At 39.1% G+C, this 16,296-nt stretch overlaps 1 protein-coding gene across 1 annotated transcript in view; it reads left to right on the plus strand.

Moving 5' to 3' along the window:
* Nucleotides 1-481: 481 nt before the first annotated feature.
* The window catches only part of Dkk2 (dickkopf Wnt signaling pathway inhibitor 2), a 96,832-nt gene continuing 81,017 nt past the window's right edge, over nucleotides 482-16,296 (plus strand). Inside the window, exon 1 of the mRNA XM_006970367.4 lies at nucleotides 482-1,404. Within this exon, the coding sequence (XP_006970429.1) occupies nucleotides 1,183-1,404 (222 nt within the window). The 5' untranslated portion in view covers nucleotides 482-1,182. The remainder of the gene's footprint in view (nucleotides 1,405-16,296) is intronic.

Consider the following 16,296-nt stretch of genomic DNA (forward strand, 5'->3'; position numbering starts at 1 on the left):
GAGGCAACAGGCTAAAGTCAAACTAGGCTGCAAACAATCCACTAAGTTAACTTACAGATATTCTCCAGGGCTTTTCCAGAGCTCCTAGTTGGAGGCTGGAGCTGGGTGGGAGAATTAAGAAACGGTGGTTGGTGGCAGTCATCACAAACGGGGACAACTTTTCCTCTTCATTTTCGCCCGTTTCCAAACTCCCGATTACTCCCAGAGCTGTGATCAGCCACGAAGAGCTCCCCACACGTGGCTCTGGAGGCGAACCCCAAGTTTTCAGTTGCAGGGTGAAGGAAGGGTGGGAGGGTAGGAAAGGTGGGGAAAAAGGGGGGACAGTCTCAGAAAGAGCGCCTACTGGGGGAAGGGGAGGTGGGAGCGTGGTGCGGGGGGGGGGGAGTGAGAGAAACGTTTTCACTCTTTGTCACTCTTGAATTGGGGGCGGAGGAAAAACCCACTGTGGAAGCTATAAAAAGAGAAGAGGGCGGGGGAGAGCAGAGAGAGAGAGAGCACTGGCCCTCTGCGCAGCGCATCACTGCATCGCTGGCAGTGTTTGGTGTGAACCAAGGGACAATTCTTCACCGCACCAGTGGGAGTGTGCGTTCAGGGACCTCGGCTAGCCTCAGGTCTCCGGAGTCCGGTCAGGGGACGGGTGACTCTTGATCACCAGTTATAAAGCGTGCTGACTTGGAAAAGAGGGACTTGAGAGGTGCAAAGGTTGAGAGCTAAAGCACAGGAAAGGAAGGAACAGCAACCGAGGCCGAAGGGAAAGAAGTTGGGGAGAACCCAGCTTCGTGAGCGGCTAAGAAGAAGGATTCAACCGCGGAAAATCGGGCGAGAGCTCAGAGGTGTAAGAACTCAGAGGGACGCCCGTCGTGCGATCTGCAGGGCTGGGTCTCCTAGCACCTTGGGTCACGCCTCCTTGGCGAGAAGGCGCCTGGCCTTTGATTGCTTCCAGGGACTGCAGAACTTCCTGCCCGCCAGAGGAGCGGGTCTCTCTAGGGTCGCGTTTGCTCCCCGCTGGAGGCTCGAGACTGAGTTCTAAAAGTCCTGGGCGCCTGGTCCAAGAAGGGCTGGGGGAACAGTGTCTGTGAGGAGCCCACGCGCCCCACCTGAGGGGTTGAGTGTCGGCGTCCTCCCTCTCCTGGCATTCACATCTCGGGGCTCCACCCCACCACGGGAACCCCTCACCCGGAGATGGCCGCGTTGATGCGGGGCAAGGATTCATCCCGATGCCTACTCCTACTGGCCGCGGTGCTGATGGTGGAGAGCTCACAGATAGGCAGCTCGCGGGCCAAACTCAACTCCATCAAGTCCTCTCTGGGAGGGGAGACTCCTGCTCAGGCTGCCAATCGATCTGCGGGCATGAACCAAGGACTGGCGTTCGGCGGCAGTAAGAAGGGCAAAAGCCTGGGGCAGGTAGGAAACCCCCTCAAACACACTTTCAGCCAGGAGAGGTAGGGACCAGAGCTTTTGCGCCTGCAGTTCGCCTTTGCGCCCTGAAAGAATCAAAGCCTTACCTTAGCCAGGTGTGGCGCTTCTGGCTACTTGGGAGGGGGTTCATGAAGCTGGGTCTGCATGGGCACCCCGACCTGGGAGATTTGCTGCTCTCTGGGATATTTGTCTATAGAGGGAACGGGGTAGATTTGCGTTGAGACATGGGTACTTTACAAGATCTAGTGCGTTTCTTTGGCAAAGTGGCCAGAATGGTCCTTCCATCTAAGAAGCGGGTGCAATGGATGTGAGCAGCAGCTGGCACAGCAACTGAGATGTGCCCGCTAGACTTGATTCTAAGCGCTTTGGGTGTTCACTGGTTTAATCCTCACAACTCTGGAAAATAGGGCCTGTTGCTTCCCCAGCTTCAAATGAAATGTTTGTGTGCGCCCAAAACTCACAACGGGTGTAAGTGACAGCGCGGGATGAACAGTGCAGTGAGAATATGAAACCCAGGCGCCCAACACATTTCACACTGCCTAGAAGGGGACTTGCTTTCTTTCGCGTTCTCTCTCTGCCAAATTCTTTGCACTGGCAAGCAAGATCTCCAATATACTCTCATTTTTCACGCAAGCAGAACTGCGCATAAATCAACTGTGAGGAAGCAAATAACTAAGGGACAGTGACAGCCTCTTAGGTGCCTGCAACACAGCAGGGGTACCAAAACTGATTCGTAGAGAGGGAACTTGCCACGGGTGTCTCGGTGTCTGTCGCACAGGCAGATGGACTGAGAGTCATTTGTGAAGGGTTACACACACCCAGAGCTAAGCAAGCCTGCGCACTGGGCACCAAGTGCGGTCAGTGCGCCGCCGTGGCCAGGGGAGGGGGCTCTGTGGGCACTGGGAACCACCACAGCTCCACCTTCCGCTCCTTTTGTGGGAAGCCAAAATCGAAAGCCAGTTTGCCAAGCAGCACAAGCACCTCGCACAAGTGTCAACCACAGGGGGAGTTCCAAGCTCAGCAGATGCGGGTTTTTCTGGTTCCTCAGAGTTGAGGCTGCACCCGCTTTCAGCGCGCTGTCAGCAGCTGTGGCAGCCCGCAGCCCAGGAGGCAGGGAGAAGACTGGCAGCTAAGGCTGGACAGCCAGGGAACTCTCACTCAGGCCTGAACTTGGCCCCCTACTGCCCTCTCATGGTCTGCAATGCCTGGCGTGTGTGTGTGTGTGTGTGTGTGTGTGTGTGTGTGTGTGTGTGTGTGTGTGTGTGTGTGTGTGTGTGTGTGTTTGGTTTCAACTCCTCTCTCAAAGACTGCAAAGTCTTCAAACTCAGGACTTTAGAAGAATTTACGGAGAGTAAAAAAAAAAAATAACTATACATATATGTACATGAGTACATACACACACAATCTTTGCACATCCTATCTCTCTGACACACAAGTACAGCAACATAGCCACTTCTCTATTTCTTTTTCAATGGCATATACCCCAACATTTTTAACAGCAATTAACCTAACATTCTCTTTGGAAGCTCATCACCAACTGGGGCCATCATGAGCTGGGGTCCTTGCTGAGAGGACATTTACAGATAATCTACTGCAGAGTGCTCACTTCTCACTCCATCTTAGTTTGAGAGAGTTTTGGCTCTCCCAAGAACAGAAGGACATAGCTGCTCTCTCTTCTAGCCAGTGCATATCCGGAGAGTCTACAATGTACCTTTACTTCTGACATAACTTTGGGCCCCAATTCCTGATGTTCCTCTGTCAAATCACCTGTTGTGCCTTACAGACAGGACTTAAAGAACGTATCTCTGAGTCTAACTTACCCTTTATGTTTTGCTAACATTTTGCTATGGTTTATCTTTTCTGTTTCTCAAAGACCTTCTTAACTATGTTTTTTAAAGAGTTTGCAACCACACTTCAACTCCTTAAATTGAATATCTAATTATTTATTTTCCAAATAAGTTGAATTACTGATATGCCCTTCAGAGCTTAGCATATAAAATATATTTCGTTTTAGGTTCTTAACTATATTTAAGAGATTCTTAAAATATGAGAGTAGTTTTGTGAAAAAGTCTAACCAGCTGGAATTAAGAGTAAGCAAAACAAAATGTCAGGGTATGTGGCAGGAGGAGAGTCGATATCCAGGAGGACTTATCATATCTATTCTGTCTTCTCACTTGTGGTTTGGTCTAAAGCACGTATTCGCATCAAAAGAGAAGTGATTCTTCTTTGAAGAAGAGAAGTGAATTATTTTAACATTTATTATTCTATCTTCTTTATTCCACTGAATATGTAGTCTCCAAAAGTCTTGGTATTCATAATTTCACAAATAGGATATAAATTAGAAAATCAACCCAAGAGAAATGATGTTGCTTTTTTTTTTTTAAAGGCAGGGACGAGGGAGAATCTCTAGAACAGCGATGTCGGTGCCCAGAAATTTTTGCTTGCCATGATAACAAAGTTCAGTTGAGAAGACTGAAAGCAAAGTGTCAATTGCTGAAAACAACTGTTTACATATTACCACCCAAGGCCTACGAAGTTCAGTTCTGTCCATCGCCTTTAGTGGGGACTGGCGACATTGAAATATCCGTCTTTAAGATACAGGGGCGACTTTTCTAGAATAAAACCCCACTCCAATCAGGAGATTAGAATCTTAGTCTTTGATCTTCTTTTTAGTAAACTGAAATTTAACAACTATCTATTTTAAAAGTTCAGAATAGGGGGCTAAAATGAGTTAAAATGTAAATTGTATTGCCATTGCAGAATGATTTTTTTTTAAAGAAATGTAATAATTTTCGTTAATCCGCAAAAGTGAAAATAGGACTGAGGAAGTTCCAGGGTTTCCCAGAATCGGGTCAGCCCAATTTCATGGAAGAGAAGCGTTCTTAATTTATAGATTCTTTCTCTTCTGTAGGAATTGTGGGTGGGTTGTAAATTACTCCTAGAAAACACACCCTTGCATTTTCAGAAAGAAAGACCACAGAGGGAAAAAAACACATTGCTGACCAGAGGTGTTGTAGGGCCCTAGTTTCGCTGATGGTGGGAACTGACAAAGAAACACTTCAGCTTTCTTTCCAAGACACCATGGAGGCTTATGGTGGGAACCAACAAGGAAAATTGAGGGCAGTACCATGTAGGTGGTTGGTGCAAGTTAACTAGGACAGGTGATTTTCATGATTTATTCTGAATTTTTAACTTAACTTTCTCTTCTGACACTGTGAATGGGTTTTAAAAAATAGTGCTTGCCGTATACGTGTACAGGATAAATCAAGTTCCACAACTGATACATATGTCTATGTATTTCAGTTCCTAGGGGGAGTATTTCACATGTTTGGAACCAGAAGTAATTTTAAATACTACCTTCAAAATCATGGAAATAAATACATTTTTATGCTATTGCCCGATAGCTCCTCTCCCATTTTCCATATTGAACAATATGGGCCACCTTTGAAATGAACTTAAAAATATACCAACACAATTAAACAATCATTGTATCCTTTACATTTCACAGTGTTTTGTGCATGAATGAAAAATCTTCTAGGTTTGTGTTTCTAAGCATTTCTGTTACATCTTATTTGGTCTTCTTAGTAGATGTATTTAACTTGAATGCAAGCTATACAATTTCAAATATTTCTAACAGCGATAGGTAGATTGATCAGTGACAAAGGGTTATATTTAAGAACTTGAAGAGCATTGTTTTTACATATTTAAAAAGAATCTTCAGCTAGTTCAATGTAATCCCAATTCTATGACTTTTGAATAGAACTTGGATACTTGAAGGGCAGTTGCTTGGAAGAAATTATGTTTTTAGTAAAGAATTATTGAAATTCACTGAACTTAGAACTTGGGAGACTTGGTTAGAGATCACTAATATTGGTAGATTTCATTTTCTTTAATAAAAATGCGGTACCTATTTGCACATGTGAAGAATCACGAGAGCACCCACTAAAATAAACTACACCGTCTTTTCTTTGTAGCGGCTCACCTCGCTCTCTGAAATCATCCAAGATTTATTTTAACCCTAGCCCACCTTCTCCCTGCTAAGAAATAAATAACCTGCTAACACTTGTTGGATATCACAATTCAAGTATGTCATTTTGTAGTCAAGTTTTCAAAAATAATTTAAAATATTTTGAAAGAATCTACATTTATATTCCATCACTTTCATGGTAAGTCCTACACAGTTGGGAATGTCACCATGACTAGCAGGAGAAGATTTCAATGGTAATCTAAGTATAAGCATCCATCATTTTATTTTTGTGCTAGACAAGAGTGAACAAGAGGACAAGGTGACTTAAATTCACTCCAGCTGTGACTCTGACTGAGTGTAGACTTTTTTATTATTCCGTCAGATACAGATTTCTGCCCTCTTCCCTCCTTTCCCGACTGTTTCAAATCTATGGTTAAAGTTAGTGATGTCATAACAGTAACGGTGTATTCCATTTCAGGAGAATGTTTGTGTCCACTCCTTTTAAGCATGCAATCGATTAAAATGTGTGTTAAAGTCATCTGTGGAGTTTTAGAAGAGATTTATAATAATTATTAGATTTACCCTTTAAAGTCATCCCTCTCACGGGTAGTTATTCCTTAATATAAAAATAATGTCAATGTGAATTACAGTCTTACTTCTTCCGGTGACTCCCTGAAAACATATTAAAGTTGATTTGCTTCATTATACCTCTAGTTGCTTGTATTCATCTATAAAAAGAGATAAACCCACCTCCTGTTATTTATCTGATAATTAGTAAGATTCATGTCACAAATTGTCTGCATGAGTCTCTTAGTAAGTTTTATTATTTTTTCATATATTTTAATCATATTCTTCCATTTTCTCCAATTCCTCCCAGACTCTCTTCACTTCCCTACCCACCCAACTTGGTGTTCTTTTTTCTCTCTTTCTCGACCCTACCCTAAAATCAGAAAATCAAGACAGACTGAAATTAGTAATAATTAATGGATTTGTTTTTGCATTCTCTGGCATTACATTTTAAGGTTGCATAGGAAGATTTAATATAGAATGCATAATGAAATTTAGTATTAATGTTTCGGGTAAGTTATCAATATTTTCTTCTTTTTCTATCGTCTAGGCATAGAAATTGGAACAGAACATCTTATTTTCCCTTGTTGTTGGTTTTACTAAAACAAATCCAAACCATTCTTTCAAACAAAGAGGTCAGTTGATATAAAATTTGGGAAGTTTTTTTCCTTTTTTTTAAAATAGGAACATCTGTCCACAGGATAAAATGTCACCATCCAAATATTTAAAATAATGGCTTTTCAATGAGTGTTTCATGATGACAATTTTGGGTCACTGCCTACTTTGGTTCTGATTCAATAATAAGAAGGTCGCAGACAACACCAATATCTGGTCAGAATCATTCTGGAGTGTTTATGCCGTGAATTATTTTCTGGTTAATGGTAAATTGAATCAGAGAGATCTTTAAGATTAGTGATTTCAATCTGATACCAAAATTATTGTACTGTTAATTAAGTAACTAGTTTAAACTATAATAACATTGTTCCACAACCACTGAATCTATATGGCAGATTATTTTTGTGAGAACTTAAAATTAGTTTTGATTCAGCTTTGGACTACAAATTAGAATTGCAGAAATCAAGTCAATAAGACTACATGGAAATAGTAAAATTTTAAGAGATTGCTAGCTAACTTGTTTATATAACAAAGTAACAGAACCAATGTACGTTACTTCTTTCAAACCTTTAGCAGCATCTAATTTAATTTATTTGTTAATATATTATAATTTGGTACACATAATAATTTAAATTCAAGTATCTCACAATTACCCATTAAATGGCCCTATCCTGTACAAAACAAAAATTTAAAAAAATCAATGAGTGAATAAGATGAATCAAAGCCTCACAATGAGGGAAAGAGATATCAACTTTCAATATTATGATTTATAATGTGGATAAGATAAAGCATATGTTCTTTCTCCTGGAGACAAGAAGAATTAGTTATCATCAAATGTATTAATTTCTTAAACAGCTTGCAAATACTTAGAGCACATATTAAATTTTACTAAGAGGTACTATTGATTGACCATCTATTTTGTGTCAGACATGACTCCAAACCCCTAGTTGCATTAACTCTTTTGATCTTCTAGAAAGTCCAAAGCTAACATTAATATTCTTACTTTTCAAAATGATGAAGATACATGGAGAAAACATGGGGCTAGATGGAGAGATGGTTCAGCATTTAAGAGTGCTTGGTGATCTTCAGAGACCAGAGTTTAGTTTCTAAAACCCAAGTCAAGTGGCTCACATTTGCCTTAGGAACACTTCCAGGGGATCTAATGCCCTCTTCTGGCCTCTTTAAGTACCTGCACACAGGACACACACACACACACACACACACACACACACACACACACACACAAATGTAAACAATAGCTAGAGCTAGAGATTATCCAATTTGTATAGTTTATAAAGTGGTTAGTGCAGAAAGCAAAATTCCTGGGCCTAGAATGTTTGATTTTTGAGCTAGTATATTTAATCACCAGCCTCTGATATTAGTATGATAAGCTTATTCTTATTCTGTATTTAAGAAGACTACATAGCCATTTTTTCTAGTGTCTCTTATATTGGGTAGTGATGTGGGTTTACCCACAGCTGTGTTACAACACACAGTGAAAACAAGCCATCCGTGGCTGCCAACTGCTACTCTAAGTAGTCCAAAGCTTGTGACTATAAAGGCAGACAACACAGCAGTATATTTTATCTCTGCCTCTACTTACCTCTCAGATTTTATGAGTAAGGAAAATTCATGTGTGTCCAAACACTCAAACACCCACAGCCACAGCCATACACAGCCACACACAGCTACACAGACACAGACACAGACACAGACACACACACACACACACACACACACACACACACACACAAAATACACAACCACCCCTTTCCCACCTAATTACAGTAGTGCCATCAGCAGCATGGGATGTTCTTGAGTAGATTTTATTTTCTCATGCCAATAGCACATGTCCTTCGACACATGTTTCAGAACATAAACATTTCCATGAGACCAGGCCTCCTCCATGGTGTTTCTTCTAGGGCATCCCTTACTTTCATGGTACATGGAGGGATGATCTGTATTTAGACTTTTTATTGCTTTTGCTTTTTCCTTGGGTTTCTTTCTCCTAGCCTCCTGCTAGAGTATCAGATGGCTCTACAGTTTCCTAACTGGTTTTGAGTGGCAGCTTACTACTGCCTAGCTGAATATTTTGGAAAGTGTCATTTAATGTCTCTAGCTCTTTTTATATATGTATAATCAGCATGATAACAGCATCATGATAACAACAGCTAGATAATAATAATACTAATTAACGTGAATGGATAAGAATGAGAATCATGCAGCCTAACATGTATAAAAACATCTTAGGATGCTGATGTCATTACTTCAGGCTGTACAGAAACAGGTACAATCAAGTATCCATGTTCCAAAGAAGAGTCTGTTTAATCTTCCTTAGCAAGTACAGGAAAAGTGACTAAACTATGTGGTGTGCATGGAGGGAAGAATCAAACTCATATGAGGCTGAGAACCACAAGAAAGATTAACTAAGCAACTTAAATATTGTCACATTTTTCTCATTGAATGCTGGCATTAAGTGTGACTACATCACTGTCATAGAAGGGAAGCTAGCTTATTACTGGTTAACTGGCAAAATTATGGAATGAATATGGAAGCAAGAATAGCTCAGACTTCAAGGATACAATCATAATAAGTTGGGGTTTTAATACCCAAGGCAATATTAGTTACTTAACCACAGGAATCAAAATAATTGAGCATATTCGTAGAGTCTTCTCCAACAACATTAATCTGATGCTGTTTAAAGCTAAGACAGTCCCTGAAGTGTAAGACTCAATTGCTTTTGAATGTCTGGACCCACATATTGTGCTCAGAATTCAGAGAACTGATGTTTGTCTTTGCATATCTGCTGTCTTTATGAGAAGGATCCATAAACTGGAGGTGTATTATTTTTACACCATCTCCTCTAGCTTTGACATTTCCACCTTGAATGATGTTTTCATAATTCATACAAATTAGAAGAATTTTTAATAATGTTGAGAAATAAATCCAACTCACAGAAGGGTGTAATAAATAAATAAATTTCTTTTAACAGGGCTCTTACAAACCATAGTATCAGCTGATAGTGTTTCTATCTGGTCAAGGATGACATATAAGCCTTCATCCAAATGGGAGCATAGAGGAAAATTTCAGTTTCAAAGCACCTGCAACTGTGGTCATCTGCAAACGGTGGTGTTCTCTTGCACACCCTTTAAGTGAGGCTTGACCTGCATTGGTGGTGGTCTATTGAAACCTAAAGTCCTTGTCTCCCCAACAATTATCTTTGTATTCTAGGGTCTGCTGTTAATTCCTTATGCTTAAGTTTTCTCTCTATCTCTAATATTGTGCTATTTCTGTTTTCTCTATTTCCTCTATTGATTGCCAACTGTAGCCATCTACCTGTAAACATGGGCACTTCTCACAGTCTCTTTATGTTTGTTTCTCTCCTGCTTTCACTCATTGAAAGACAGGACCTTCCCTTTTTAGAATCATTTGCTACTTATGCAGATTTCTGCCTTTAAGAGGATAACCCCCCTTCCACCCAAGTTTGGAAACCACATCAGAAATGACAGCAACAACAAATGAACCCTCAGTAACAAAATGCAAAGCTTTTGCTCCTAACATCAAATTGCCAGCACTTAGGCCACCAAGCACCCACCTTTGTGTAACTGTCTCTGTCCTGGTGATGAAAGAGCGAGGGGGTGCCTATCTGGACAGGTGCTTCGTTTTTGTCTTTTTAAAATCTCTCTTGTTTTGAAATCTTGGGACTTACATGATTTTTAACCTTGTCCTGTGTTGCATATGGCGTTTGTTTGATTAGAATGCACACAGAGCAATGATTTATTGCTATAAAGTGTTCCACATCATAAAATATCCAAAAATATTGTGTATAACAGATTATTTTTCTGTATAGCTTGAATGAGATAGTAAAGAATGACTATTATTTTTTTGCTGTATCCTATAAGATCAGTTGTTATTTTCAGTGTGAAGACTCAACTTTTTTTCAAATGGACTGACTCTTAAAAAATGCTGAATATTTGATAACCAAATAAAGTCACTGTTGTGTGTTTAACCATTGTTAAGATGGATGTATTTATAGAAAAAAATCAAAATAAATTTCATCATCTACAAATTTAAATGCTGCAAGATCTCATACAAGAGATTAAATGAATACCCGAGTGGCACATGGGCAATCATTGAGTTTTACTTCATCCTCTTATATTTGAGGGAGTGAGGTTGAGATCAATGGTGTACAGATGGTACCCACGGCAAAGGAATTCTCACTAGATCTTGGGTCCTCCGACTCTAATACAAACCTTTCAAATAAGTAAAAGCCATGTTTTCAGTGAACTCTGTGCCATCTGAGCTCTGTGTAAAAATTAAATTCATCCTCTTGAGTTGATTTAAAAAAAACTGGTGGGCGATAAATTATGCATAGATCTTTCAATGGTTGCAAGCTTGTGCATATTCAAATGTGTTATCAAAGATTACAGTGTCGTGGTGACAACTGTACCCATAGCTTTTAAACAAAATTAATGAAGGGAAATGGCTCGGATTGTGTTGTCCTCACTTCTTTCTCAGGCCTGACACTTCATAATGTGATTAGCAAGAAGCCTGGCTGATCTGCTGATCTGCTGATCCGCACTTCAATGGCGGGCATCACAAAGGAAGCTGGGATGGATGCTACAGACGATGCAAATTAATTGACTTTGGTCCAAGCCTCACCAGGATAGGGGCCAATGGCTTTAAAACTTCTTCCTGAGTCAGAAATGTATTTTACAGTGTGATCCAGTATGACCTTCTACTGTCACAATCCCTCAAAATGTTTCAAGTATAAATTCAATTATAATTGGCAATGAAGCACATTTAAAAATTTCATTTCTTTCATTTTTTTTCTGTCCCATTTTATCATCAATTCCTTCTCTTCTTCCTCCTCTGCCCCCCTCATCCACCTCTTTTACAAATGCTGGTTATCACTTCTTGAATTAGTGATTAAAACCTATTGTTTGAATAACACTGAGCCAATGAACTATTAGTTGTGCTCAGCAGAGGCCTCAGGCACTATTCTTGGCAGCCAGCATCATTTACTGAAGACATTCAGAATTCACCATGGTAGTATTAGAAAGTCTTGTGAAGAGAAGCATCCATCTCTTAAACTTCTTCCATTCTCTTATAACTCAGCCAGCCCTGGGCCCAGATATGTTGGATCTCTTCACTTGCAGATATATTTAATGTCTTTCTCTCTCACTACCAGTAGATGTGAGTAATAGTTATAGGCCTTTGCTATTTCAAGATTTCTGGCAGGCATCTGTAAACCCTCTATTAGCATCCTATTTCTATGTACAGGTCATCTGCACTATCCTACAGCTTTTCAGAATTTGCTATTGAAGATGGTTACACTTTCTACCTAGCACAGCAGGTGAATCAGAAAGAAGACAGACACATGTATAGTATAGTCAGAATTACCCATATGTGTTGGATCTTAAGGAAATCAGTTCACACCCAATGCTTTTTTATCATTGCATCTTCAGTAGTTTTCTGTTCTGTCTTTGTAAACCAGGAAGTGTTACCTCTTTGCAGTTAACATCATTAAAAGCTGCTTTAAAGAGAAACTTATGACCTTCTCATCTTAAATTTATGAATGTTAATTCCAAGTTAGACAATCAGCCTAAGTAAATTATGATTCTGAAATCATGACTATAGTTTCCACATTGATGATTAACACTTTTTTTTTTTTCTGGAAAAACAGGTATAGGTATAAGAAAATGAAAGTGGAAAGTATTTTCAGGTTTTAAATTATTTTTATTATGACCTATGGGTTTGGGTTTTCTTAAATTTTCTTTTAAAATATCAGTATCATGGTAATACATTCACAGTTCTGATAAACACTTATTTGTTCGCATGCTTGTTTCCCACAAGCAGCTTCCCTGGCCGCCACTACAACTCTGTCTGTGACTTTCAAGAGCAGCCTGCTTTCTTACCGTCATACCTAAGATGTGTTCCTTGAGTGCTGTATTTTGGACCCATAACAGATGTCAGGTTTAGAATGCATAAATTTCAGGGAAATGACTCCTTGTAAAGCTGAACTTCATTAATGGGAAGCAACATCGACCAGGACAGAAGAAAAGTGGGTGTACTGGGGAGAGGCTCTTTTTCAAAGCTGTTGAAAATGTATTACTCTGTTGAGTAATATCCTCCTCAATTCCATAGTGACTCTTTATCCATGTTACATGAGCAGGAATCTCAGAGTCATAAATATAATGGAGACACACACACACAAATATTGGGGTTAAATTTATTTTCAGAAAATTGATATGATTCTTTAAAAATTATTAATTTAACAGACCTCACATTCAGAACAATTTCAGTATTATAGGAAAATGGAGCCGTAAAGTAACGTGACAATAGACCTTTAGCCTCTGCCCTCTCCAAGTCATTGCGTTTCTCACTCTTCCCTGTCCCCTGCCAACTAGTGATAACTTTGTGCTTTCCAGAATCTTAGTCAGGTGGAATCATGTAGCACACTGCTCATTCCTTTTTAGACTTAGCAACATGCATTTAAGTTTCTTCCATGCCTTTTCAGGGGGCTTTTGTAAGGTAAAATTGTTCTCCAAAATAAGTAAACAGTCTTAATTCAGGTTACTGTGAGCACAATTTATGACTTCTGGTTTCCTCGTTAAATGAGAACATGTAATGGCTTTTATAAACATGATCATTCTTCAATAAAATAAAGAAAATAAAATGATTACAATCTACTGAAAAAACCATAAAATGAGACTCTACACTGGCAAAAGTACAGGAAAGTAATCTAGGCTATTTGGTTACAAGTTTAGATTTTCAGGCACAGATCTATGCATTTATTTTCTTAGGAGTTATATATGTTTGGACAGTTGATAGATGACTTAAATCAAGTATATTCAAAACTAAATATTATTTATTTCTTCAAAACTTACTTTGCTTATTATACTCCTTACAAATTTTGTTATTGTCAATATCCAACTAATTCAATCTAGAAACATGCTAGGGATTCTGTTGTTTATCCTCCACCAAGGCGACTCTCCTTTAATTCCCCTATCTTACTGCTGGTTGTTTTTGCTGCTTAGTTGTCATCTAGTTGCTGTCTAGATTCACAGGACATCAGTCTCATTCTCCAGAAAGGATTATCAATGTTTTATACTTCTGCAAGATGTCTTCCACACTATCTCTGAGTGAGTTTTCTAAAGTTAAAATCTGATTAGCTTATTCTCCATCATCTGACCATTTCTAAAGCATAAAAGCTAACCTTAGTATTTCATATGGTTATATTACTTCCCCCACTTAGGCCCTCAAATTATATAGTACATGAGTGGCGGAACTGGAGTGTAAGCCAAGCAGTCTTATGGCTGAGAATGCAGTTCAGTGTTTGAGTACTTGTCTTAAATGCACAGGGTTCTGGGATCAATCCACAGCACTGCAAAAAATTAAACAAAATAATGTCAAATAGTCCTCCTTGAGTCTGTATGGTTTATTATTATACTGTGCCACCTCATATATATCAGAGGCCAGAGAAACAAGTTAAAGATCTTTTCATTGATACACCTGAAAATTCAAATGTAATCAATTCTTTAGGTAAATCAATCAGCTTGGTAATTGCTTTCTTTTTAAGTGTCTTAGAGACTTAGACACTGTGATTTCAGTTAACCAGCATTTATTAGACACATATGTTATACTGGGTCATTTGTATATGTAGCAATGAAACCAATGTAGCATTCTTGAGGAATCCATTGAAATATTGAGGTTGACAGAGGTTCCCAGTTTCACGTAGTATAGAAATGGGCCTAGAAAATTTAATAAGTTTTCATCAAGCTTTCTAGGGATGAATACTTAATCTGACTCTCTTAGTTACCTATCTCACTTCAATTATCTAAAACTAAGTCCATTATCCCTTCTGTTACACATGAATGACACAAATCTGGATTTTAACCACTGTGAAAAAACTTTACTGATTAATATAAAATGCAATGAAGCCATTTTAATCATTTTTGACAGACTATGCTGCAGAAGCATCAATAGACAGTGAGAATGACCTGTAGGAACAAGACTGTCACTACAAACAGCCAGCAAAGATCTGATTGTCCCTAATACTACAGTGATAAATAAAGAAGTGAGCTCTGCCTTTCATTTCCCAAACATTTTATCAGGAGTTAAAGTTCAACTGTTTTCCTCTTTGTAAATGTTTTGCTGTTCCCCAAGAAAGTCTGATTCTAATTTGATAATTTACAAAATACCAAAGAAACTTTAGTGGGAGGAGGCAGTTTACAAGGAATTAGAAGTATGAGAAGAAATAACAAAGATGGAGTGTGAAGTCTGTGGGGACCTCAGTGTGGGTTGATGGAGGCAATGGCGGCAGCAAAGGACCCAAGATCTCACCACTGGGAAGTGCAGGAGCAGAATGTGGGCTGAAATATAGTAAGAAAGCAATTTGATAGAAAGAGATATTTTAAACTTTGTCATAGATTTTAAAAAGTACATTCACATATATTTTTCCAAATTAGCTACTATGGAATTTCTTTCTCATGACGTTAGAATGTAGACTTTTGTTCTGAAACTGACTTCAGAAGAAACTCACATGTTTATTTCTTCTGGGCCCTATAACCAATGTCATGCATATTGATTAGTATATCACATTCAAAATACCTGGCTTATAGTGGCTTTTTGTTTTCATAAACTCAATGCCCATACTCAATGATGTCTATTTCCAAAAACAATTCCAAAAAGTTCCCCAGGTCATTTCGAGTCAAGGCAGTATTGTGACTGTAATCCTCTCAATGCCAGTTTAACACGGAAAGCCTCATTTGGCTTTATAAAATCTGAAACTGGAAAAAGAAGATCTCTAGTATTATCCTGTAAACTGGTCTCCATTAAAAAACCTGGGAAGAAATTTTATAAGATGCTCTCCATTTCTGAGAGAATCACCATGTTCCAGTGTAGGCTAGAAATATGTTCCCCACCCCAAGCCCACTCTCCCTGAAAGAGGCAGGAAGAAGTCACACCCAGTATAACTCCCTGGAGTCCAATCTGGTGACACAGGGTACTTCACGTGTAACTTGTTAGTTAAAACACATGCACCAATGAAAGAAAACAATGTCTGTAAGAAGGTTTTGGTTTTTTTTTTTAAATGTAAACATATTATAATTTCAGAGGAAATCTGGAATTCTTAACTCTGTAAAAATGTCTTTGAAATTGCTTAACTAACACAATGCTTCCAAAATACTTTGGAAATCCTTGTAGACTTTCTTGCTTGTCTATTTGCTCCACAGGTATATTCTCCGACAATTTTTAAAAGAAAATAGATTTAAACAAGAAAAATCCTCTTGAAGTGACATTTCCAAGGGGGTCCTAGCCACAGCAGCTGCAGGGCATTGTAGCTGAATTTTAGGGTCTGTTGGTTGTTAAAAAGCATGAGGGGCTGATGTGCAGGTCTTAGGGTACAGGTCACCCACTAATTGATTACAAATTGCACCGGAGAGTGTACTGTGATTTTTCTTGTTAGAAAATACAAGCTTTCAGTACAAAAGAACAACTATATTTGATGGCCTAGAGCTTACAATATGAAGGACAAAAAAATACAGCAGTGGTTCGTTGAGGACATGAAAAAAGAATAGTGTGGCTCAACCACACCAATTATTCTATTTGAAAAAACGTATTTCACTTCTGGGAAAGCCAAGGACTGGATGGAGAGGATGCTTTGATGGTGGGAGGAGGGAATTCTGGAAATTGAAGGAGCTGTTTAAAATATCTTAAGAAAGTGC

Source organism: Peromyscus maniculatus, chromosome 6 (genome assembly GCF_049852395.1).
Source record: "Peromyscus maniculatus bairdii isolate BWxNUB_F1_BW_parent chromosome 6, HU_Pman_BW_mat_3.1, whole genome shotgun sequence".
In the NCBI taxonomy this organism is placed as follows: domain Eukaryota; kingdom Metazoa; phylum Chordata; class Mammalia; order Rodentia; family Cricetidae; genus Peromyscus; species Peromyscus maniculatus.